The sequence below is a fragment of the Narcine bancroftii genome, chromosome 2 (assembly GCF_036971445.1).
Source record: "Narcine bancroftii isolate sNarBan1 chromosome 2, sNarBan1.hap1, whole genome shotgun sequence".
Taxonomy (NCBI): Eukaryota; Metazoa; Chordata; class Chondrichthyes; order Torpediniformes; family Narcinidae; genus Narcine; species Narcine bancroftii.
The window spans coordinates 113980913-114004702 of NC_091470.1; the positions used below are offsets into that span (position 1 = coordinate 113980913).

Here is a 23790-nt window from a genome sequence, read left to right on the forward strand (position 1 = left end):
ATAAACTCCTTTTAGTCCATAATTTCCCTTGACATTTTAATTCAAAAATGGCACAACAGAAGAAAATGACAGTCTCTCCAACAACTGGATTTTTAAATCATCATCATCTACTTTGTGCCAAACATACTTCATGTTGTTAACATCTGGAGGGAATTGGCTGTACGCTGTTTCCACCTGAGTGACAGTGACAAGCACATTGAAACAAACACCATCAGTCTTCCCAGGGAGTACACCGCTATGCTGTAACCCTAAGATACCATGAGTTTTCACCTTGACTTGCAAATCCCTTAAACATTCCTTAATGAGTCTGTAGATGGCTACTTCTATGCTGCAGGACAGATCAGCTGAGGTTGAGCCGCAAACTGTCACGGGGAAATGAGGATAGCCCTGATTGTTAGTCAGCAGCCACAGATCATTGTTCTTGTTGAGAAAGGCAGATATAACACGGTGACACACAGCTGAGCAAGGCAACTCAACAGGCATGGTCACTGGATGAGAGGCTTTCTCCTTGTGCTTGACAGCAAATGAGATCAAATTTAAGATGTCCCTGGCTCTCAGTGGAAGTGGCGATGCTCTGTCCCACCATCTCGCTTGCAGGGATTCTGCATCACTCTCTGATGTGGTCTTCAAATTCCCTCCTGGAAGAAAGAAAAACACCAGAACATTAACATTGGACGTATCAACTAAAATACCATCTAATACATGTTTTGTTGAGGTCACCAGAAGAATAAATTGATAATCTGCGATCAATTGCACATGAATTTTATTATTTACAATGGTTGGCAGAGAAGTACCTCTCTGAAGCCCAATGGATGTTTCTTTCGCCCCATGAACGCAACGCTTACTAAAATGGTCCATAAAATTATCATCATGAATGACACATAACGCTTACAAAAGTTGTATACCCGATTAGCTATTTCATGCTTACTTTTACTTACGAAATTCCTTAGTTTAAAGGTCACAAAACATAAATTCATAATATTTAGTGTTTAGAAAGAATAATTCAGCTTCCTATCCATTTGGCCTCTTTCCCTTTGACACCAGTTAGGAGGTAAACAAAGAAAAATCAACACAAAACATGGGTATCTTGAGATTAGTGGTTTAAAATGTCACTAGATACCAATCTTATTTCCATAAGACAAGGAAGCAGAAATAAGCCATTCAGCCCATTGATGCTGACCCACCATTTAATCATGAGCTGATTCATTTTCCCACTCAACTCCACTTATTCTCCCCATAACCCCTTCTCCCCATAATCTTTGATGCCCTGGCTAATCAAGAACCTATCAATTTTCTGCCTTAAATATACCCAATGACCTGGCCTCCACAGTCGCCTCTGGCTAAAAAAATTCTTTCACATTTCTGTTCTTTGCAAATGTCCTTCAATCCTGAAGTTGTGCCCTCTTGTCCTAGACTCTCCCATTATGGGAAACAACCTTTCTAAATCTACTCTAAATTCTCCTTCTAAATTCTAATGAATACAGGCCAAGAGCCATCAAACGCTCCTCATATGATAACCTTTTCATTCCTCGAATCATCCTTGTGAATCTCCTCTGAACCCTCTCCAACTTCAGCACATCCTTTCTAAAAGTGAGGAGCCCAAAACTGCTCACAATCCTCCAAGTGAGGTCTCACCTGTGCCTTATAAACCTCAACATCACACCCCTGCTCTTATATTCTATTCCTCTCAAAATGAATGCCAGCATTGCCTTTGCCTTCTTCACCAGACTCAACATGCAATTTTACCTTTAGGCTATGCTTCTTGAGGGCACCCAGGTTCCTTTGCATCTGGGTATTTTCAAACATTTCCATTTCAAAAATACAGGTGGTCAAAGTGAGTTTAAAACAAATTAAAAATTCTCTCAGATCATCACATCAAAACATCACATGTACATTCCAAAATAAACAATTCACAACTGCAGACACTATCTTGCAATCTGCTTCTTGAACAGTGACCACCGCTCCGCCCCGCCACAGAAAAGGGAAACGCAAACCTGTGACTCTCGCTAGGAAAACAAAACGGATCCATCGTGGACCTCTTTCCTCCACACTCAGTAGAGTGTAGGGCTCACACGTCAAACCAGTTTCTTCTTGAACCTCCCTCTTCACAGCCTCAACGATGGTTTCATTTTGTTCCATCCTTCCCGCTGGCAGGTACCACTTGCCGTAACATTCCTGCTTTGCCTCCTGCATCATTACCACTTCTTTCTACATGTTGAGATAAATCAAAAAGGAAATGTCATGATTACAAACGTCGTCTTGGAGAGAAAAGACGGTCCGTGTCATCTTCAACAGAAACTGCAACTTTGCTGTTCTTAATATGGACTAGACTTTCCTGTCCAACCTTGAAGGGCCCAGGCCCAAAATGTTGGTGATATATCTTTGCTACATAAAGAATGCTGTGTGACTTGCCAAGTTTCTCCAGCACTTTTGTGTATGAAAATACAAAATGACAAAATAGACGATAGAGCTGCCACAGGAATAATCGCTCAAATCCATGTGTTGAATTGCGAAAAAGGAAACTCGCTTGACAGGAATGTTGAATGCAACGTATATAAAACATGGAAGAAAATATGCAAATTAATTCTATCTGCAACCTCACTGGGGTTCAGACCAATCCTCATTGAGGGGTCAGCAATGGAAAGGGTCAAGAACTTCAAATACCTGGGTGTCAACATCTCTGAAGATCTATCTTTCATATTGATGCAATTATGAAGAAGGCTCCCCAGCAGTAATACTTCATGAGGTTTCAGGAGATTTGGCTGTGGAGAGCATTCTGACCAGTTGCATCACTGTCTGGTATAGAGGTGCCAATCCACAGAACAGGAAAAAAAAGTAATGAGAGTTGTTAGCTTGGCCTGCAACTTCACGGGAACCAGTCCACTCCATCGAGAACATCTACAAGAGACGGTGTCTTAAGAAAGCTGTCTCTATTCTCAAGGACCCCCACAACCCAGGCCATGGCCTCTTTGCTCTGCTACCATCGGGAAGGAGGTAGAGGAAACAGAAGACAAACACTCAGTGGTACAAAAACAGCTTCTTGCCCTTTTGTCATCAAATTTCTGAATGGACAATGAACCACAGACACTACCTCACTTTTCCTTGGCACTAATTATTTTAAAATGATAATTTATAGCAATTTCTGCACTACAAGTGCAGAATAATGCTGCTACAAAATAAGTTTTGTGAGACATGTTGGCTGTATTGAGGGTTCAGAGTGATTTGGACAAGTTAGGCGAGTGGACCAAGACATGGCAGATGCAATATAATGTGGATAACTGCGAGGTTATCCACTTTGGAAGTAAGAACAGGAAAGAGGACTATAATCTAAATGGTATCTGTTTAGGAAAAGGGAAGATGCAAAGAGACTTGGGTGCTGCTGTGCATCAGTCAATGAAAGTAGGCATGAGGGTGCAGCAGGCGGTGAGGAAGGCGGATGATATGTTGGCATTCATAGCAAGAGAACTTGAGTACAGAAGTACAGAGATCCTGTTGCAGCTGTAGAGGTCCTTGATGAGACTGCATCTGGAGTAATTTGTGCAGTTTTGGTCTCCTTATCAGAGGAAGGATCCTTATCTGAGGAAGGACATCCTCGCCATGGAGGGGTGCAGAGAAGATTCACTAGCTGATACCAGGGATGGAAGGACTTGCATATGAAGAAAGGTTGGATAGACTAGGCTTGTATTCTTTGGAATTTAGAAGATTGAGGGGGGAATCTTATAGAAAGATATTTGTTTCCAATGCTGTGAAAAATCAGAACCAGGGTCACAGTTTAAAGTTAAGGGGGAAGTTTTTTAGGACTGAGATGAGGAAAACTTTCTTCTCTCAGGGTGTGGTGGATTTGTAGAATTCTTTGCCACATGAAGTCGTTGAGGCTGTTTCCTTGTCAATATTTAAGAGGTTAGATTTGGCTCTGGTGGCTAAAGGGATCAAGGGGCATGGGGAGAAGGCAGGAACCGGCTTGAAGGGCCAAATGGCCGACTCCTGCCCCTATTTTTCTAAGTAAATTCTGATTCATCTTCTCAGTAGCTTTCTGCTTTGGTTAGGACTCGAGTGATGTAGCACCATCCCTTCTACTATATTCCTTTATCCCCGCCAGCAGTTGGGAAATCAAAAGTTTTGCCACTTTTTTTCATAATACATCTCATCTATAACCTATCCGTATATCTATATTCCCAAAATATCTGAAATGAAAGGCAGTCAGAGAAACAGGAATACTCAAACATTTATGTTGCCCACCCCCCCTGTACTCAACTTGTAGCCTGACAGCAAAATCAAAACCTATCAATAAGCAAAGGAAGACAGAGGCAGAGTTAAAAAGGTCAAACAGTTAGTTTTGAGAAAGATTTTGAAAGAAAGATGTAGTTCTAGCTGAAAGTACAAAATGAGGCAAAAGGCCTTCGATAACCCAACTGCATAGCACCATAGGCCAGGACCAATTTGATAATTCCAACACATTTGGCTCCCGGGGTAGGCGAGACAGCTCCCTTACCTGCTCATTTAGTATGACTGCAGCAACAATGTAACAAACTGTTTTCCGTACAATTACTGGTACCACTTCATTCATGGGGGAGTCATAGACCTGGATCTCCATGCCTCCTCCTTTCAAAAGGACATCCAGTTGATTTTCAATCAAGTCCATCTCAAAAATTCCTATGGCAAAGTGTCAAAGTAAAAATGTTTGTTGAAATATAAAGTAGGCACATTAAATGTAAAGGAGTAAAACACTGAAACCTGAAGACACTATGGTTGAAGTAAAAGCACAATGCTGGAGAAACTCAGCTGGTCAAACAACATCCTTTTAGATAAAAATATAAAATGGTAAGGGAGGTGGGGGGGTTGGCACCTGCCTACATTTTGCTCATAGCTTGATGAAGAGCTCAAGCCCAAAATGTTGGGTTTTTTTTTGCTTTTAAAGTACACTGACCAGCTGAGTTTCTCCAGGGTACATTAAATATAAAAACATTTACTATATTAAAGAACAACCTTGTTTCTTCAAATCAAACAGTATAGTGTTCTCAACCTTTTTTCATCCATACACCAACTTAAGTATTCCCTTATCGTGAACTAACAGAAGATTGGAGGTGGGGGCTGACAAGTTCCAGCACTGATGTGATTTTTGCTTTGTTTTAATGGGAAGATATATTGAGAATTGTCATTGTTTGTAGTCAAATTTACAACCTTGCTTTACAGGTTGCTTGTTTATTGTAACAATAAATAATGGCGGCACTGCAAGAACTGCTGTAATGGCAGCACTGCCGCTGCTTTGGTCCCATGGGGAGTGGAGACACAGTACTCCCCCTGTGGTGTCCAACCACCCAGTCTAACTCACTGGCTCAGTACATACTTTAAATGGCCTGTTAAAGGCGATGATGGTGGTTGATGTTAAAATCCTGTGACCACAAGGCCCGGGCCCAAGGAGGCACCTATGATCAGCAGTGCCCATGAGGGGTTGCAGACTCTGGGGAAGTAGAGGACTGACGTATGGCACCAGAACACAGGGAGACAGCCTTCATTTGAGAAGTAGAGGAGATGACCCTATGTGATGGGACCATGGCAGCGCACCATGAAGGGGTTTTACAGCTGAAGAGCACACAGATGGCTCGAGGCAAGGAAATGACTCAGGCTGTGGGCAACTGTGGCCTGCTGAAGACTGGCTGAATGGGACCAGGGATCAGAACCGGGATGCGAGAATATGCCAAAGTCGCTGATGTTCAGATCTGGAACTCGTGTTGCTGATGGTTTGGACTAAAGGCTGTGTGGCTGAGAAGACCGGGGAAGCACTAGAGGTGAATTCACAGACATTCAGTGACTCTAAGGGCAACAACTCTCTTGCTTCTCCTGTGACTGTAAGGGGTACTTCAAACAATTTCTGCGGACGGCGAATTTTTGTCTGCCTTATTACAGACTAAAGGAAATTTCATGTACTATCACATTTTCTGACAATAACAATAAAATAATGTTGAATCTTGAATAATATTTCCCTTCCCCACGGACTGCAGCTTGAGATATACTGGATCAGTAGTTGAAGGAACTTTCTTGCATGATGCAAAATCTTACAGATTTGAATTACCTGATATTAGATGGGGTTGAAAACTGGACTAATTGTCTTTACTTCCGGGAGAGAATTTTCCACAACTCCTGACCAACATAATCAATGCCTAGAGAAGAGAACTGGATTTAATAAAAAGTAATCTCAGCGCTATCACCATGAAGAGGCTCCCAGCTGCTTTAACAAGATCAGTCTTTATGTTTAGATCTTGTTCCCACTTTTGTTTGGGTTTACAGCTTATTTCATCGTTCTCTTTCTCTTGCAGTTTGATGTACATGTTTGTTATAAATCTTTTAATTATCATTGTGTCTGTAATCACATATTCAAAACTGCTTCCTTCTGGTAACCTCAGCCCGCTTCCCAATTTGTCCTTCAAGTAGGTTTTCAGTTGGTGGTATGCAAACATTGTACCCTGAGTTATTCCATATTTGTACTTCATTTGTTCAAAAGATAATAAATTATTTCCCAAAAAAAAAATTTTCTATTCTTTTGATCCCTTTTCTCTCCCATTCTCTAAAGGAAAGGTTATCTATTGTGAAAGGGATTAGTTGATTTTGTGTCAATATTAATTTTGGTAGTTGGTAATTTGTTTTCTTTCCTTTCTACATGAATCTTCATCCAAATGTTGAGCAGATGGTGCAGTACTGGTGAATTCCTATGTTGCACCAGCTTTTCAACCCACTTATATAGTATATGTTCAGGTACCTTCTCCCCTATTTTATCTCGCTCTCACCTGGTCCAATCTGGTTTTTCCCTTGTTTGATAAAAATCTGATTGGTATCTTAATTGTGCTACTCTATAATAATTCTTAAAGTTTGGTAGCTGTAAGGCCCCTTGTTTGTGCCATTCTGTTAATTTATCTAGCGCTATCCTCGGTTTCCCCCCTTTCCATATGAATTTCCTTATTATTTTCTTTAGCTCATTGAAGAATTTCTCTGTTTCCATATGAATTGGTAATGATTGAAATAGGTATTGTATCCTTGGGAAGATATTCATTTTAATGCAATTTACCCTTTCTATCAGTGTTAGTGGTAAATCTTTCCAATGTTCTAAGTCATCTTGTAATTTCTTCATTAATGGCTGATAATTTAATTTGTATAGATGGCCTAGATTATTATCTGTTCTAATACCTAGGATTTGGATTGCTTGTGTTTGCCATTTAAATGATGATTCTTTCTTAAACTTTGTGAAATCCGCATTATTCATTGGCATCGCTTCACTTTTATTTGCGTTGATCTTGTACTTCTCCATATTCCTTCAATTTCTTATGTAATTCTTTTATTGATAATTCTGGTTCTGTTAAGTATATTATAACATCATCTGCAAATAGACTGATTTTATATTCCTTCTCTTTTATTTTTATCCCTCTTATTTTATTTTCTGTTCTTATCAGTTCTGCCAAGGGTTCTATACCTAACGCGAACAGTGAGGGAGATAGTGGACATCCCTGCCTAGTTGACCTGCTTAATTTAAATTGGTTTGATATATAAACATGGGAAAAGCTATGCTCCGGAACTATGAGAAATACAATAAACACGAGGTTACGCATGATACAATATAATTGGTTACACAGGCTATACACCACGCCCCAAAAGTTAAATAAATGGGACCCAACAGTATCAGATAGATGTTTTCGCTGTAAGAAGGAAACGGGAACAATAGTGCATGCAATTTGGGCATGTGAGAAAGTGAAAAAGTTTTGGGAAGATCTAAATCAGGTAAAATCATAAAAAATAACATACCAAAAAATCCAAAGATCTTTCTTCGAAATAATATAAGTAAAGAACTTAGCCTCGATTTGATGAAGCACAAAAAAGATTTATTATGATAGCCTTAGCTGTAGCAAAAAAATGTATAATGTCAACCTGGAAATCAGAAGATAGCCTGAGAATACAGCAATGGTACATAGAAATGAATAAATGTATTCCAATGGAAAAAATAACATATAATTTAAGAAATAACATCACAGTATTCGAACAAATTTGGGAACCGTACATGGAACACAACAGAGAGGGCCTACCGCGGACCTCCATCCTCTAAAATGACAGAATGAGAAGACGACGAAATGAACTGACCCAGTGTGTAAAAGTAGATGACACAATTTTCTTTCATTGTGTGATGACATGGTTTAATGGGTTTATTGTAATATGTTGAACGTTTAATGGGTTTGGAGGGAGGGGGGAAAAAGGGGAGAAAATGACACTGTGTCTATTCAAGAGGGAAATGTTTATGTGTATTTTGGTTAATATGGTTCATAGTGTGAAAAATTTAAAAAAAATTAAAAAACAAGATCAGTCCTTGATTGTTATTGTGAACCCATAATAGTGTGATGCTCTTTCGTAAAATTTTCACCTTCCGACTCCTCAGAAATTCTCACCTACCTCCCAAGACAGGTGTGTTACGGAGAAGTTAATCTGAACAATTAACAGCTTCCACACCATTCAGAACAATTTGATTAGTGCCCCACCACTGCTCACAAATCTGCACTTACCCCATCATCTTTGCAAGAAATGGAAGAGGGCAACAGTGCAGGAACTTGCTGTGCTTACCACATACTACCTAGAGCAGACACCTTAAAGCAGTGATGAGAGATCAACAATGATGACTGCAAAATCTTCCACTCATGTAATGGTCAGTAAATCAACGACAGTATCAGGCCATGACACTGAGGCCCAAGTTAAACTCAGTAACTAACTTCAGGCGGACCAAATCATTCGCATGCTTCATACTAAACTGAAACAAGATAGAGAAACAGAAGGAGGCCCATCAGCCCATCGAGTCTTCTCTGCCATTCTAATCATGAGCTGATTCATCTCCAACTCAGCCCCATTCCCCCAGTTCTCTCCTTATAATCCTGATGCCCCGACTAATCAAATGCCTGTCAATCTCTGCCTTAAATATAGCCAATGACCTCGCTTCCACAGCTGCCTGTGGCAACAGGTTCCACAGACTCATGACCCTCTGGCTAAAGAACTTTTTCCACATATGTTTTAAATTGACATTTTATCCTGAAGTTTGTGCCCTCTTGTCCTTGACTTCCCTACCATGGGAAACATCCTTGCCATCCTTCTGTCCAGGCCTTTCAACATACAAGAAACTTGGAAAGCAAGGTTGTCAATTTGGACTGCAAAAGAAAATGATCAACATATCTTCCCTTTAAAACCAAGCAAAAAAAAAAAATCACATGGGATTGGAAAGGGCTCGAGCTCCTCAACCCCACCTCCACCCTTCTGTTGGTCCCCGAAATTATGGAAATATTGAATGGAAGCCGAAAGCTTGATTAGAAAAGGAACACTCTGAGGTCTATTAAATGCATATTACAAATTATTATACAATGGAAATTATATTCTTCAAACAGGTCCCCTCTCATCCTTCTCTAGTCCAATAAGTACAGCCCAAGAGTTGGCAAATCTCCTCTGAACCCTCTCCAATGCCAGCACATCTTTTCTCAAATAAGGTGCCCAAAACTGTACAGAGAAGTTCGAATGAGGTCTCACCATTGCACTATAGAGTCTCAAGATTACATCCCTGTTCTAATATTGTATTCCTCCAGGAATGAATGGCAACATTTCATTCGTCTTCTTCACTAACTCAACCTGGAAGCCAACTTTTAGAATATCCTGCATGAGGACTCACAAGTCCCTTTGCATCATGGAATTTTGAATCTTTTCTCCATCTAAATAATAGTCTGCCCGTATATTTCTTCTACCAAAGTGCATGACCATACACTTTCCCACATTGTGTTTCATCTGCCACCTTAGTCCATTCTCCTCACCTAATCAAGTCTCTGCAGCATTTTGGTATCCTCAGCACCACCCACCCTACCACTTATTCTGGTATATCTGGAAACATTCCATTCCAAACTTGTCAGGAGATGAACAGGAGGAAAGAGAGGAAAGGATTTAAGAACTGGTTCACCCCTAGTAATCCCTGGACTACGATCACTCAAAGGTATAGAAGGAGCATTGACATCTTGAGAATCCTTCAGAAACATACTGAAGCCTTACAGATGTGGTGGAATCTGTGGACCACCTCACAAGCCACACACACAAAGACCTGCCAGTCCCTCTGATCCCCTAGGCCACCTACTCAACTGGGAAAAGGGTCTGCAGTTGCTGCACTCATCAGTCAACTCAGAAGCAAGTCATCCCTCATCTGACCTCAACAGTGGCCATTCTTCAGAAACTCTGCATCAGCCATAAAAACCCTTTGAAGGATGAGAGGGGACCTGTTTGAAGAATATAATTTCCATTGTATAATAATTTGTAATATGCATTTAATAGACCTCAGAGTGTTCCTTTTCTAATCAAGCTTTCAGCTTCCATTCAATATTTCCATAATTTTCAGGGTGGAGGTGGGGTTGAGGAGCTGAGCCCTTTCCAATCCCATGTGATTTTTTTTGTTGCTTGATTTTAGAGGGAAGATATGTTGATAATTTTCTTATTTTTTTTGAAGTCCAAATTGACAACCTTGCTTTACAAGTTTCTTGTATCAATAATATTTGCCTTCCCCATGGCCCACAGACTGAGCAAGTTGAAGGAACTTGGTGCAAAGTTTTACATATCAAGGCTGGATATTAGATGTGAATAACCCGAGTTGGATTGAGCACCATAACCCCACAGGAGAAGAAGCAGAGGACCCACGGGACAGTGAACCACTATGGCAGATCAGTGAGGGAGTATGCAGCTGAAGAACACACAGGCGGGATGGTGGGGTGACTCGAGGCAAGGAACCCACCAGGCTGTGGTCAAAGGACCTGTCCAGGTTTGAGTGGCTCAAGACTGGCTGAAATGGTACCAGGTATCAGAACCAAGATGTGAAAGAGTGCTGGGGGAACTGGAAGCTTCCTGATCAGGTTAGAGGTGCGGATCTGGAGCTCAGGTTGCCAATGGTTTGGACTAAAGTCTGTGCGGCTGTGGGATTGCGGAGGCAAATCCACAGGCACTCAGTGACTCGGTGGGGAGGGGAGATATTACAACAGTTTGCATTGAATGTGTGCAATATCTCCTCTCTCCCTCCCCTCCTCCTCACCATCTCTGAGCAGGGCTTCAGCGCTGAACCCCCTCCCCCCCTTCCCTTCCCTTCCCCTCCCTCCCCTCCCCTCCCCTTCCCCTCCCTCCCCTCCCCTCCCCTTCCCCTCCCTCCCCTCCCCTCCCCTTCCCCTCCCTTCCCCTCCCTCCTTCCCCTCCCCTCCACCCACTGCCAGTTCCTCCCTCCTCACCATCTCTGAGCAGGACTGCAGCGCCGACCATGGCCTGTTGTCTAGGTGGTGCCGCCGGCCTCTCCCGTCTCTTCCCAGTGTCGTCATGCTGCTGGCCGCATCTGTGACGTCAGCGGAGCGTCGGGCTCCATTGGCTTAGCGGGACATCAATCAGTAGTCCCCAGTCGCCGCCCTCGTGACCATTCCGCAGGTGAATGGCAATGTGCTGCTTCCCCTCTGTCTTCTGCAGCTGAAAGTTGAAGCGTTTGGAACCGGGAGAGACACCGCTCTGGAGGCCCTGAGGAGGTCGGGCAGCGTCCGGGGAGAAGTTCGTGTTTCTGCAAAAGTTGCTGTGAATGATGGAGGGGGCACCCAGTCTGGGCGATGGGGGCCGGGAAAGCGGCAGAGGAGGAGAGAGAGGGGAGGGGAGGAATGGGGAGGGAGGGAGAGGAATGGGGAGGGAGGGGAGGGAGGGGAGGAATGGGGAGAGGGGTAAGGAATGGGGAGAGGGGTAAGGAATGGGGGAGAAAGTGACCAGAAGAATTGCAATCTACTAAATAGGGGAAACAACTCACAGAATGTGAAAATAAAATGTTAAAGTGTCAAAATGTACAATGCCTTGTTTGTGAATTAAAGTTCTAATACTCCGACTCTCTGAAATCCTCAGTTATCCAAAACATTTTGGACTTGGAAGTGAAGTCTGTTTGGCTCTGAAAATCTTTTGGCAAATTGAGGGTTTAAGAACCATTAGACAGGCGAACCGGCCCCGCTTGTCACGCATGCAGCAGACCTCCGCACTGGGCTCAGAAGCCTGCGCTTGGCAACCCACGTGACGCCCTGGTGATGTTGCCCCCCACCCCCCCGCGGTTTTCAGCTAGGTCCAGGCTGGGAGTATAAGACCAGCCAGGCATCCTGCAATAAATCAGTTTTGCTCACTGAACTCAACCCGTGTGGTTGTGTGATCCTTCAGTTAGCAGTGTAGCCACCGTTACGAATCCTTGTTTATCCCAAATGACATCATTTCTCCTCCAAAAAATTCCAGATAAATGAGGGTATCTGAAACAATCGGAAATGCTGTTATCCAAGCTTTTTTTGGGATCTGAACTGATGTCACAGATTTTAAAAATGTTGGAATTTTGGAAAACTTCTGAGTAGAATTTCAAGTTTTTGGTGCTTGTTCATTTTTTTGTGGGTGAGAATTAAACATTATTTCATGTGTAAAAGCCTTCCTTTGATGTTGTTGCTACTGAGCTTTTTTTTTAAAAAATGACCAGTTCTCAGAAAATATCATGTATCTGATGTAGGCCCGGTCCTGACCATTTTGGGTAATTGGAGTTGTACTGTATTTGTTAAAATGCCTGATCTATTCACTATTATGCAACTCTAGCCACAGAGGTCAAATTGGGATGTAGTGGGGATAAAAAAGGGAAAGGGTGACATGTTTACTTGGGGATTCAGTGGAGTTATGACACTGCAGCATTCTGAAAACCATTTCTTGAAGTTGCTTCTGGGCCTTTAACAAGTTGGGGGAAGATGGACAATAAAGTACTCATCAGGGTACTGTACCTGCGGGCCTAGCACTGACAACGAAGAGCAGAGATTCTCAGCATTTCTGACCCACAGACTTTGATCACCCCTGTTTGGGTGAAGTAAAGGGTTGGAGAGATCCAGATCAATAGGAGTTTTTTTTTGTAGGGTTTTTTAGAAATGTTCCTTTCCTGTCACATTTACAGAATCAGAATCTGTCATGAACATGTTACAAAAGTTGTTGTTTTGCGGCAGTGTTGTAAGGCAAATATTGCTCCAAATTACATTTCACCAATTAAATAATGCAACAAAATGGGAGAAAGTGAGGGAGGATCTAAGGTTCATTGCCATTCAGAAATTTAATGGTGATGGGGAAGAAGTGGTTTTTGTCCTGTTGGGCATTTGACTTCAGGTTGTGTTCGTATTTTAGCCAGTACGCCATCACCCCTGCTACTTTTGCCTTGCATCCAAAACCTATAGAAGTACTTTTCAAAACACTATGTTTTAAAATCAGATTTAGTCCACTTTAATAAGTCATCTCCATCTGGTCGGTGACTCCATCCCATGTTTGTTTAATCTCAGCATGTGTCATTTCAGTGTTTTTTTTAATGGAGAAAAATGGGCCAGAATGGATGATAAAAAAATCAAATGCTGAATAATGTGCAGTATTCTAGTTTTCAAATTGGGATATTGAGCCTTGAACTCACACTAAATGTTGGGATTAATTGTGAACGGTGAAACATGAACAGATCTGCACATGTTAAATAACCACACTAATTATTGTTGCTGCAAAAGGCAGATACCGAGCCATCTCATAGAATATAGATGTGTAGAATCTGTGTGTAAATACAACTTAATGTGTAACTTCTTATTTCATATGGGTATAATTTAAATCTGAAAGTAAATGTACCAGGGGATTAGAATCAACACAATCAATTAAAGGATCAGATGGATGGCGTGGAGATCCATCTCAGTCAACCATATTCAACAGCACTTTATTGTCAAAAATGTGGCAGGAGAGCTTCTTCCCTTCCAAATATTAGGCCCAATCTTGCAACTGTTTTCGGAGCAGCTCAATGTCATTAATCACAGCAACTTGTTCTCTTGATTCCCACACAAGTCCTCTTGTATAATTCAAAAACCAAACATTAGGAATGTTTTCAGGGGAGATAGCTGGCGAGGCATCAATAATTATATTGTGTTCACTTGAGAGCCAAAAAAGTGAACACTACCAGAATAAAAGAGGTGGTCTGAGGCAGAGATTAATTGAACATTGTTTTGTTCTAGGCCCAGGTATCAGAGCACCAACTATTATGTCTCATTTTGGCGAGGTGAACGTGGTTGCCCTTGTCAGCAATAAAGTGTTTGATGGAGTTCAGACATGTGGGAACTGCAAAAGAAGGTGTGCTTATACAGGTAAATTCTTTCTCTACACAAACATTGATCTCCACTCTGACTGTTTTGCCCTTTCCTCTTGTATATCCTGCTGGGTCCAAACATGTGCAGATCTGAAGGAATCCCCTGACATCCCTTAGCACTTCATATCAAATGAGTTGATTTTTAAATGTGAGGAGCCTGACCACCACGTCATTCTCAGCAAACCCTCCTGTTGGTGGCATTTATGAATAACTGGAAAACAGCTTGCATTGAGAGTTAAATATTGGCCTGTTCCCAGGAATAACTTGCTTCCTCTTCCATACCTGCTGTGGAATGTTTTGCAAGCACTCTTTGAGGTTGCTTTAATTTCTACTTTAAACCCCTGAAATGCACGCACAGGTGCATCAGTCTCAGCTTCTATGCTGAATGTACTGGAGTGACACAGGTACCCATGACCTGCATGAAATTCAATTTTAAGGTGTTTGGAAGTACAGAGGGATGTAAGAGGCACACAGAGAGTGGTGGGGGCATGGAATGCAATGCTAGCAACAGTCGGTGGAGGCAGGGACAATGTTTTAAGAGACTATCAGATATGTACTGTTAATGAATCTGAGAAAAATGGAGGGTTATGCAATGCTAGGCAGTTGTTAGAGTAGGTTATGAGGTTGGCACAACACTGGGCCGAAGGGCCTGTACTGTGCTGTAGATTTTTCTGTTAAAATCAGGGGATTTTCAGGATGGTGCTGGAAGATGGAACTGAGATGAAATACTGGACCTGACCTTGTTGGTGGACCTGCATGTTTTGCTGCAGATGTAATGAGTTGCTGAAGCTATCGTGAGGTGTGGCTCAGTGAGTGACAATTCACCTCCAAGTCGTAGATTGACCACCTTTACAGAGAAGCAGTATTAGGTAAAGGTCCAGTGGGTGTTTTGGGAGCACTGCCCTGCAGGGTCAATTCCGAGGGTGGAGGTAACTGAATAGTCAGTTCTGAGGGAGCATTCCTTGGCCGAGGCACTGATTCATGGATAATCCAAAACCTTGTCTTTACCCTTGCTGAATGTAAAATGTCTTGAGTTCTATTTTAAAGATAATTTCACCAAACCTGTGTTCTGGCCAATATTTAAAATTTAGACAGACAATACATAACAGGCCCTTTTGGCCCATGCTACCCAATGAACCGACAGCCCTCAGTATGTTTTGAATGGTAGAAGGAAACTGGAGCCCCTGGGGAAATCTCACGCAGACATGGGGAGAACTTGAAACCCGGTCGCTGAAACAGCTATGCTAACAGTGTTGCCGATCAACCAACCAGATTCTCAAAAGATCTGATCGTCATTCTGTTGGTTGTTGTGAGAAGTACGATTGAATCTGTAAAAATTCAGAGGGACCTCGGATGGTTTTGCTTTTTTGATCCCTTTCCCTGTGATGAGAATTTAGAAGCCCTTCTTTGGGCTGAAACATTAACTGCCTTTTGCCTCCTATGGAGGCTGTGGGATTTGCTGAGTTTCTCCAGCACCTCTGTGTATTGCACTGGTATTTTAGAAACAACCCTTGGAACCTGGTTTATCCTGTTCCAGGTTAGAAACTGAACCCAACTGTGAGCTCATCAATGAGCTGAGCAGGAGGTCCAGAGACTCACAAGGAGACATGGGTTAAAAAGGTAAATGTTTAATAGTCTCCAGTAATCAATTCATGCTGTGAGTATTGCCGATATAATTAATTGCTGCTTTGTTATTATCTCTCCATAACAGTTACCCTGGTGTATGTTTGGGCATGTTTGTGGCCCCAGGCTACACTTCACACCCTGAGCTGACTGAATGTGATCCTTACCCCTAGTTGGTGCTCCTCCACACCACATTCAGCGCAGATTCAGAATCTACAATGTTGATCTAAACGGATCTGTCCGGTTGATTGACATCTTCAGGTCACCCCAGGCTGAACCCTGTGGAACTGCTTTGCCAACTCAGGTAACTGAGGCAAACGTTTGCCAGGGGCTCTTCAGGCCACACATTGCTTTGATGGTGTACTATACTTCATGTCCAAGCATCACGTTGCAGAATGTCCCAAGGAAGATGTGTTACGCTGGAGTTGATACAGAGGAAATTGACCAGAATGGTACCTGGAATGAAACTTTTCAGTGTGAGAGACTGGATCTATTTTTTTTCCTCTGGTAGTTTAGAGGGATCAAAGTAATTAGGATATATATAGACTGAAACCACAGGAAACTTTCCCCACATTAAGATTTAGAGGGAATTTGAGGGGGCTGCCTGAGAGAGTGGTGGAAGCAGTCACCAGGAGGCTTGAAGTAAAAACAATGCTGGAAAAACTCACCAGGTCAAGCAGTGTACTTTATGTAGCAAAGATAAAGCTACATAACCAATGTTTCAGGCTTGAGGCCTTCATCAAGAAATGAGCAAGCAGCACATTTGTAACACTGTTTGACCGGCTGAGTTTTTCCAACTTTGTATTTTTACTTCATTCACAGTGTCTGCAGACTTTTGTGTTTTCAAGCAGGATTTAAGTGTCTGGATGAGCACTTGATTCATGAGGTATGGAAGATATTGGGTCATGAGTTGGAAGATGGTTGCCAGTGGGTCAGCACTGACATGGTGGGCTGAAAGGCCCATTTTCTTGTGTGATTACCTTGCCATGAAGCCTGGGACTGATGTTATTGTAAGAGGCCTGCATGGAGTTATACAGGAAAGTTTGCAGAGGCTGTGATTTTAGTTTAATACAACATAGTGCTAGAGAAATTCAGCAGGTCACACAGCATTCTTTATGACAAAGATACATAAATAACTAACGTCTCAGGTTTGAGCCTTTTGAGTAAATCAGGATGCCGGCTTGTGGAGAAGGGTGGCGAGTGAGTAGTTCAGGCCTGTGACTGTGAATTAAGTTAAAATGGAGCTGTCCTGAGAACCCCTGCCTTCACCACCCCCAGTTATCATATCTGGGGGATATATTGTTCGCTCTTTAGCCTTTGGAAAGGAATGGGTTCTAAGTGGGTAAACAAAATGTAATGGGCATCAGAGACACAGCCCCCCAGGGTTGATCCTCAGGGCATCCCTGTTCACAATCTTGGAGAGGTCAGTGAAAGAGAACAAGATTACAAACACCATTTTTGATCACTTACCTTTATTAGAAATGTAGCAGAAAGTCTGCTTGGTGACACACCCATGAGGAATGCCTTTCCGCCAAATGATGCTCACTCATAGCTTTCTCGGCATGCCCTTGATCTTGCGACAAAGGTGATGACCTGGAGAGACACTTCAACTGAAAGCACTGTGCCCAGACCACTCCGTGGATGTCAGGTGAGTGTCAGAGCCCGACCATTTGACACTTACACTTGGCAATCACTGTGTATCAGACGCTCTGAGATTCTCTCTGCTGTCTTTGGAGTTGGAGTGGATGTGACAAGGATGTTTCCCATGGTGGGGGTGTCAATGACAAGAGGGCACAACTTCAGGATGAAATGGCGTCATTTTAAAACGTAGACGCAGAAAAGATTTCTTCAGCCAGAGGATCATGAGATCCCTGCAGCTTGTGACCAAAGGAGGATGTGGAAGTGCGACCATTGGGGGTATTTAAGGCAGAGATCAACAGGTATTTGATCAGTCAGGGCATCCTCTCCCTGCCCCGTCTACTCCTACCCTTCCTCCTCCCCTCTCCCCAGTCCTAATTTTCTGCCCTTCTGCAAAATACATGGCAGAACGGTACAGGCCCTTCGGCCCACAATGTCATGCCAGCCTTTGTAAAATTACTCTGCAATATTTGAATTTTTCTCCACCTTGCGCCTATAACTCTAATTTTCCTTGCATCCATATGCCTATCTAAACGCCTTTTGAATGCACCCATTCTGGGCACCCACTACTCTGTAAAAAAAAACACCAAAAACACCTTACTGTTCCTCCTCAGCTCAAAAACTGAAACAAAACTCTCTAACAGAGCATTTACTACTGCACATTCAAACTTCCAACTGTTGCTTTTGTAGCAACAATGGTGCCTCCTCAGATTCTATCAACCTTCCCCACGTCTGCCCTTCCTTCCATCATTGGTAGCACCCACACCCCACCTTCTCCCATTCTGGATACCCCTTAAAACCTTCTCTTTAACCAAACCTCTCAGTTTGTCCTCTTTTGGCAGGGTCCCTTTATCACGAAGCAAATGAAAATAATCTTCCTTCCCCCCTCTGCAATGTGCGGACACCAAGCCAAACTGAGGATGAACCTCAACAGGTCAGCAGGCAGCAGAATGGGGGGTGCCCTCTCCAAGAACTTAGCCAAAGCAGAGACTAGATCCTTACAAAACATATCAACAGTGTTCAGCCACAACAGTCACTCCACCATCTCCCTGAGAAGTATTTCTGTTAGGATGCACTGTCCTATGGAATGGTCAGTACACTTGCAACTTGACTTTTGTGGCTTTTAATGTTTGCAACATTGGCTCCCAAAGAAAAGGGAACTTGTGAATATTCCACAAAGAGACTGATACAATGTATGTACATTTGGTATATGGAACAATATCAAATTTGCATTAAATGCAATATTTAAAAAAGAAAACATTCCTCTGATACATCAACTAAACATTTTGAGAGGCCACATTTTAACCTTTACAGTGATATTTTAATACCCCGTCATTTTAAATACCATTTGCTCTTACTGGTCAATTTGAAGCCATGTGACAGAGATCTGGAACAGAGGCAAGACTGTGTGGTTTGGATACAATTTGGCCAATAACAATACAGTTTCTCTTGCAAGACACTTAAGAAAGGATCTGTAGGTGTGAGGGCTGCAGTTACACAGAACAGGAAAAATTACTAAATAAAAGTAACCAAATAAAATTAAAATCTTGGTGCCATGAACCAAAGAATCTTCCAACATGAAACACACAATGCTGGAGAGACTCAGGTCAAACAGTGTCCTTTATGTAACAAAGGCAGAGATACATAACTAACGTTCCAGGTTTGAGCCCTTCATCAAGGCATGAACAAAATGCGAGCATGCACCTGAACAAGATGGTGGGGAGGGAGAGAAGCACAGGTCCACAGGCAGGAGGTAATAGCAGGAGGGCACACCAGCCAATGGGAAGAGGAACAATGGCTCTATGAATGGAGAGGGAAGGGGAGAACAGAGAGTAGGCTAGCAGAAACCAGAGAGGTTGATGCCATCTGGTTGGAGAATGCCCACATTTTTTTCATACCTTGAAGAAAGGTTCAAGCCCAAAACACTAGCCATCCATCTGTCTTTACTACATTAAGTACAGTTTCTCATTGTCACCAGAATTGTATCAACTGTGGTACACAGTCTAGGTGTCATGCCTTAAGCTATGTAAATTGCAGTTCATTATCCCAGTAGGAAAGCCCATTGAACAATCAAGCTAACGAAATGTGATCTTCCACAGAATTTTTTTTACTTCTAGTATGTAACATACTCCAAATGGGAGTAAAACCTTGGCTTACTTCCAGCAAACTCAAGGTAAAGAGGGACCATTTTTTTGTGTTCCGCCTGAATTTTGGTCAACTGGCACCGTGCCTCTCCCTGGAGGGACACTGCAGAGGTGAGGCATGCAAACCAACAACTGGCATTAACAGTATTATACCCCCAACAGTGAAAGCGTCCCCATGCTTTCATGGAGAAGATTGATTGATATTTGAGCTCGTTTACACTGCAGCTTAATCAATCTTCAACACCGAGCTCCCAAACTTTGAAGAATAAGGAACAATCACCAGGGGTCATAATCAGAGGTCCTGGAGTTTTAAGTGGGATTAAACTCCACTGTCATCACCCATGTGTCTTACAAATAAAACTGGCAGCAATGCCAGGCGGTTACACTGTACACATACCTTCATTCTCCACCCCTCCCATTGAAGACTTGCCCTGAACATTAACTATCTCACAGTCAGTAATAATCAGGGGGAACAGATTGTTCAGTGAGGGGTCAAATTATTATCACTTCTGAACTAACTTTCTATCCAAAGAGAAAAAAACTAGAATGTTGTGAATTTTAAAAAAAATAAAGATTTTATTTTGTGATGTAAAATTTCTTTTCACTCCATGTGCAAACTCTACCCTTGATTTCACCTCTTTGCAGAATGAAATGTGATTTACATGTTATGTCTCCTGCATTGGTGACTGTGGGGTTTTCAGATCACAGACTCCTGTTCATGCTTCAAGCAATTGGAACTGGAAGGCAGAAAATAGGATGTCTCTGCTCTTCAACTTTGCTGGGATCTTATAGTTTTGCTCAAGGATTTGTGGAATCCTATTCCTTCACTGTTAATGCACAAACTCTCACCAAAACTTATTTATTTGACTTTGATGCAGGTTTTTTTTGTTCAATGAGCTTAATGAGTCTTGTACTTGCATCAGCAGCAAATATTCCTAGGCAGTTCTGCCAAGTGGTGTGAACGACTGAGAGCCACTGCAAGGGCAGTGTCTGAGTCAACTCTAAAATAGAATATGGACTTAGTTATCTTTAATTAACCCAAATTATAAATTGTTAGATACTTACTGAAAGGTTCTCCAGTAGGCATCTCACAATTTATAGCTGGTGCACTTCAACAGAGACCAGTCCCATTTTCTACAGCTCACTATCTTTTTCCTGACTTATATTAGCCTGCTTGTCTTCCTGATGTGGTTAATAGCTCTGTTTAGTCAAATTATGACTAATAATTGGAAATAGTGGTGATCTACTCTCAGTGAGACCAGTTTTCCCTCACCAAAATCAGGAACTTCATGTGACGGATGAAATGCCTCAAAACAAACCCACTCTCATGTGGATAGCTCAGTCCAGCTGGAGCCATCTGCACTGCAACACTTCTCAGGATCTCTGAAGGAAGATCATTCAGCCCTGAAGTCAAAATTTGCTGCTTCGCAGAGTACACCAGTCAACTCCGAAGCCAAAGTCAAAAATTCTCTGAGCATTATTACATTTAAATAATATAAGGGCTCAGTTGGTCACCTCACTAGTGGGTACATCCAAATGCTTGGGGTCCACAGGCAAAGGTTTACGTTTGTTCCAATGCTGAAGAAGTTGGAACTTCTTGCAATGTTACATCCTGAAAGTCTCTGACATTTTAAAAACTGCTATCATGTGGCTTAAGCTCTTCAACAGACAGACATATACATCTAATACAAATGTACAAACGTAAATTGGTGCAAGACATTGAGCAATTTACATATATTACTTTGGCAGAACAAAATTATTTACTAAATTCCGAAGCAGTCTTCGTTTTAAGCCATTCTCCAACTGCTGGGAGGATTGAGAGTTCCTGAGTCGCCAGCAGGGGAGGCAGTAACTCCACAATGATGATCTCGGGCAATTGGCTGTCACAGGAACTATTTGGAAGTGGCAAGGTCCAATGTATCGTTTGAGACCCATGGTGACCCATTTTCCTGATTACATTTCTTCTCAGCACCTCCTTCTTTTACTGTTCCCGAATCTTGTTGCCCCCCTGTGCCCCCAGGGCAGATCTGGAGCAATTTGCAGAGTGGTTTCTTTCCACTCAAGAAGGCTCATTCAACTTTCTCCCACAATGGTCCAAAGACCCAGACTCTGTTGAGGACTGCAGACCCAACACAGGCATGCGCTTATCTACTATCCGGCAGAACCCAGGTGGCTGAGAAACACTAACATCTGCACCACGTCTGGGAATGTTAGCCTCTCAGTGACTCTGAGCCCTGTGCCACCTCCGGATGATTCCAACGTGGAGTCACCCTGCATGGCTCTGGAGAGGAGGGATGCACCACTACTCCAGGAATTCCCAGGGCACTGAAATTCTGACATCCTAGAGTGTGAGATTGATAGCAAAGCAAGATGCCACAAAAGGCACAGGGACAGAGACCCATGTTCACCCTGAGACAAGAACTCAGGTGAAGTGGCCTTGACAATGAGTCAGTGGAGGGACTCAGCAAGAAGGTCATTCCCATGTTAATCTCCAGGGACCCATCTATGTATGGGCAGAATACCCTTCCCCTCCCTACTCATTCCAACCAACCAGCCACAACCCACGTTAGTCCCATAACTGAAAACCCAAGGGCTCCATGTCTCAGTGCAGTGGAACTTAAACTCAAACCTGTATTTACACCATTCCTGTTGGATTCACCACCACATTCCACACTGACCTGCCTTGATTTGTAGAGCTGGTGACGGCAATATCTCATCTCTGTGATTAAGGGTGGAAGTACAGGAACAAGGGGTTGCCTCTTCCTTGATTCAAATGTCCACTGAATTCCAGTCAGAGTTCCAATGGTCCACTTGTGGAGATCAGATAACATGCCAAACCTCCCACTAATCCTATTCTTTGCCCTCGACTGCAACCCAACGATCACTCCTCCTGGCTGTCCCATTTTGAGGAACAACCACTGCATGGCCAGCATTGCTTGGGAGATGTATCAGCCACCCGAAGATGGCCAACTCTTGATCAGAGGCCAGTACCCGTTCGCGTGGGTTCAACTACAAAATCCAACGCCATTCGTCAGGACATTGCAATTCTAGCACCGCACCCCAAAAGGGAAGGAAGAAAAACTGGTTTCTAACATTCAACACTACCAGCATCAATTTGAGGTCCCAAATGAACAGGAAGGCTTCAATTCAGACTTCACACCACTGGATTCAAGTCACGTGACAAACTCTATTGGGGTTCAATTCCTGTCCAGAATGCAAGACATTTCAAAAATAAAATTTCCAGCCTGAACATCCAAACAGAAATGGAGAAATAACCTAGGGCAAATAAGGGACCATACAAGATGATACCAATGGAATCACTTTTGTACCAAGTCCCACTGTGCACTACCCGACCTGACAACACTGGCTGGGACCTTGCGAGGCCTTTTTTGTTCTGCCTCAGCCAGCATTTTGTTCACACACAGCCCTGCTTCAATTCTCACTGCACTACCAACTTAAAATCTCATTATTATCTTTACATCCAAGTTAAACCTGAGACAATAACAAGGAAGCAAATGTCCAAACTGGGCCTAATTTTCGGATGGCATCAGGCGACCGTTGGCGTGTGGCTGGCATTGGCCGTGCTGTTGTTCGAATTCAAATGAGGCATGAGGCTGGAATTTGCATTGGTCGTGCTGAAGTTGTAATCATGGGGCTGAAACAAAAAAATAAAAACTCAGTCACAATCCAAAAGCAAATAGAGGGCAGGTGAGAGTAGAACATACGGGGTTTGAACCAACAGTTAGCACGGACTCAGTGGACCTGCTTCAGTGCGACACCTTTCCCTCCCTCCATGGTAGTAGCCTGAAATGAAACACTGAGCAGGCCAAGCAGCATCTGGACAGAGAGATGATGAACTAACATCTCAAGTCAAAGACCTTTCAATGGGCAAATGAAGATAGGATATTTGGAATGAATAATCAGGCTCCAGGTAGCGAAACACCAAAGTCTGCAGATACTGCGATTGTAGTAAAAAAACAGATGCAGGAGGAACTCAGCTGGTCTTGCAGTGTCCATTAGGAGGTAAAGATATATTACCGACATTTCAGGCCTGAGGCCTTCCTCAAAGTATAAGCAAAAAACAGATAGGCATCTGAATTAAAAGCCGCTTAAGATTGCTCAAGGAGGAAGAATGGAGTCCAGAAAAAAGGTGTTAGTTGGATATGATAAGAGGAAAGGTGAGGATTG

General features: G+C 42.7%; 2 protein-coding genes and 1 long non-coding RNA gene across 8 annotated transcripts in view; 1 reads left to right on the top strand and 2 right to left on the bottom strand.

The window, feature by feature from the left end:
- Positions 1–22: 22 nt before the first annotated feature.
- nudt18 (nudix (nucleoside diphosphate linked moiety X)-type motif 18) lies at positions 23–11379 on the bottom strand. Of its 3 annotated transcripts, none has more exons than XM_069918039.1 (5): positions 11274–11379; positions 6074–6161; positions 4493–4653; positions 1995–2208; positions 23–638 (listed from the first exon to the last, which is right to left on the bottom strand). In XM_069918039.1, exons 3-5 carry the CDS (start codon positions 4640–4642, stop codon positions 37–39), a joined length of 966 nt encoding a protein of 321 aa, XP_069774140.1. In that variant the 5' UTR covers positions 4643–4653; positions 6074–6161; positions 11274–11379; the 3' UTR covers positions 23–36. The 3 variants fall into 3 exon arrangements, with proteins under 3 accessions (XP_069774140.1, XP_069774141.1, XP_069774142.1); XM_069918040.1 differs by lacking the exon at positions 11274–11379 and adding an exon at positions 11084–11098; XM_069918041.1 differs by lacking the exon at positions 11274–11379 and adding an exon at positions 8602–8704.
- LOC138754168 (uncharacterized) lies at positions 11349–23104 on the top strand. Of its 3 annotated transcripts, none has more exons than XR_011351585.1 (3): positions 11349–11580; positions 14067–14195; positions 17300–23104. It is a non-coding gene; the product is annotated as an uncharacterized lncRNA (long non-coding RNA). The 3 variants fall into 3 exon arrangements; XR_011351586.1 differs by having other exon boundaries at positions 11349–11558; XR_011351587.1 differs by lacking the exon at positions 17300–23104 and adding an exon at positions 15909–16260.
- Positions 18566–23790, bottom strand: part of LOC138754166 (G protein-coupled receptor kinase 5-like) — a 167136-nt gene continuing 161911 nt past the window's right edge. For both annotated transcript variants that reach the window (XM_069918038.1, XM_069918037.1), the window contains one exon: positions 18566–23257. In XM_069918038.1, the coding sequence (XP_069774139.1) occupies positions 23150–23257 (108 nt within the window). In that variant the 3' untranslated portion in view covers positions 18566–23149. The remainder of the gene's footprint in view (positions 23258–23790) is intronic.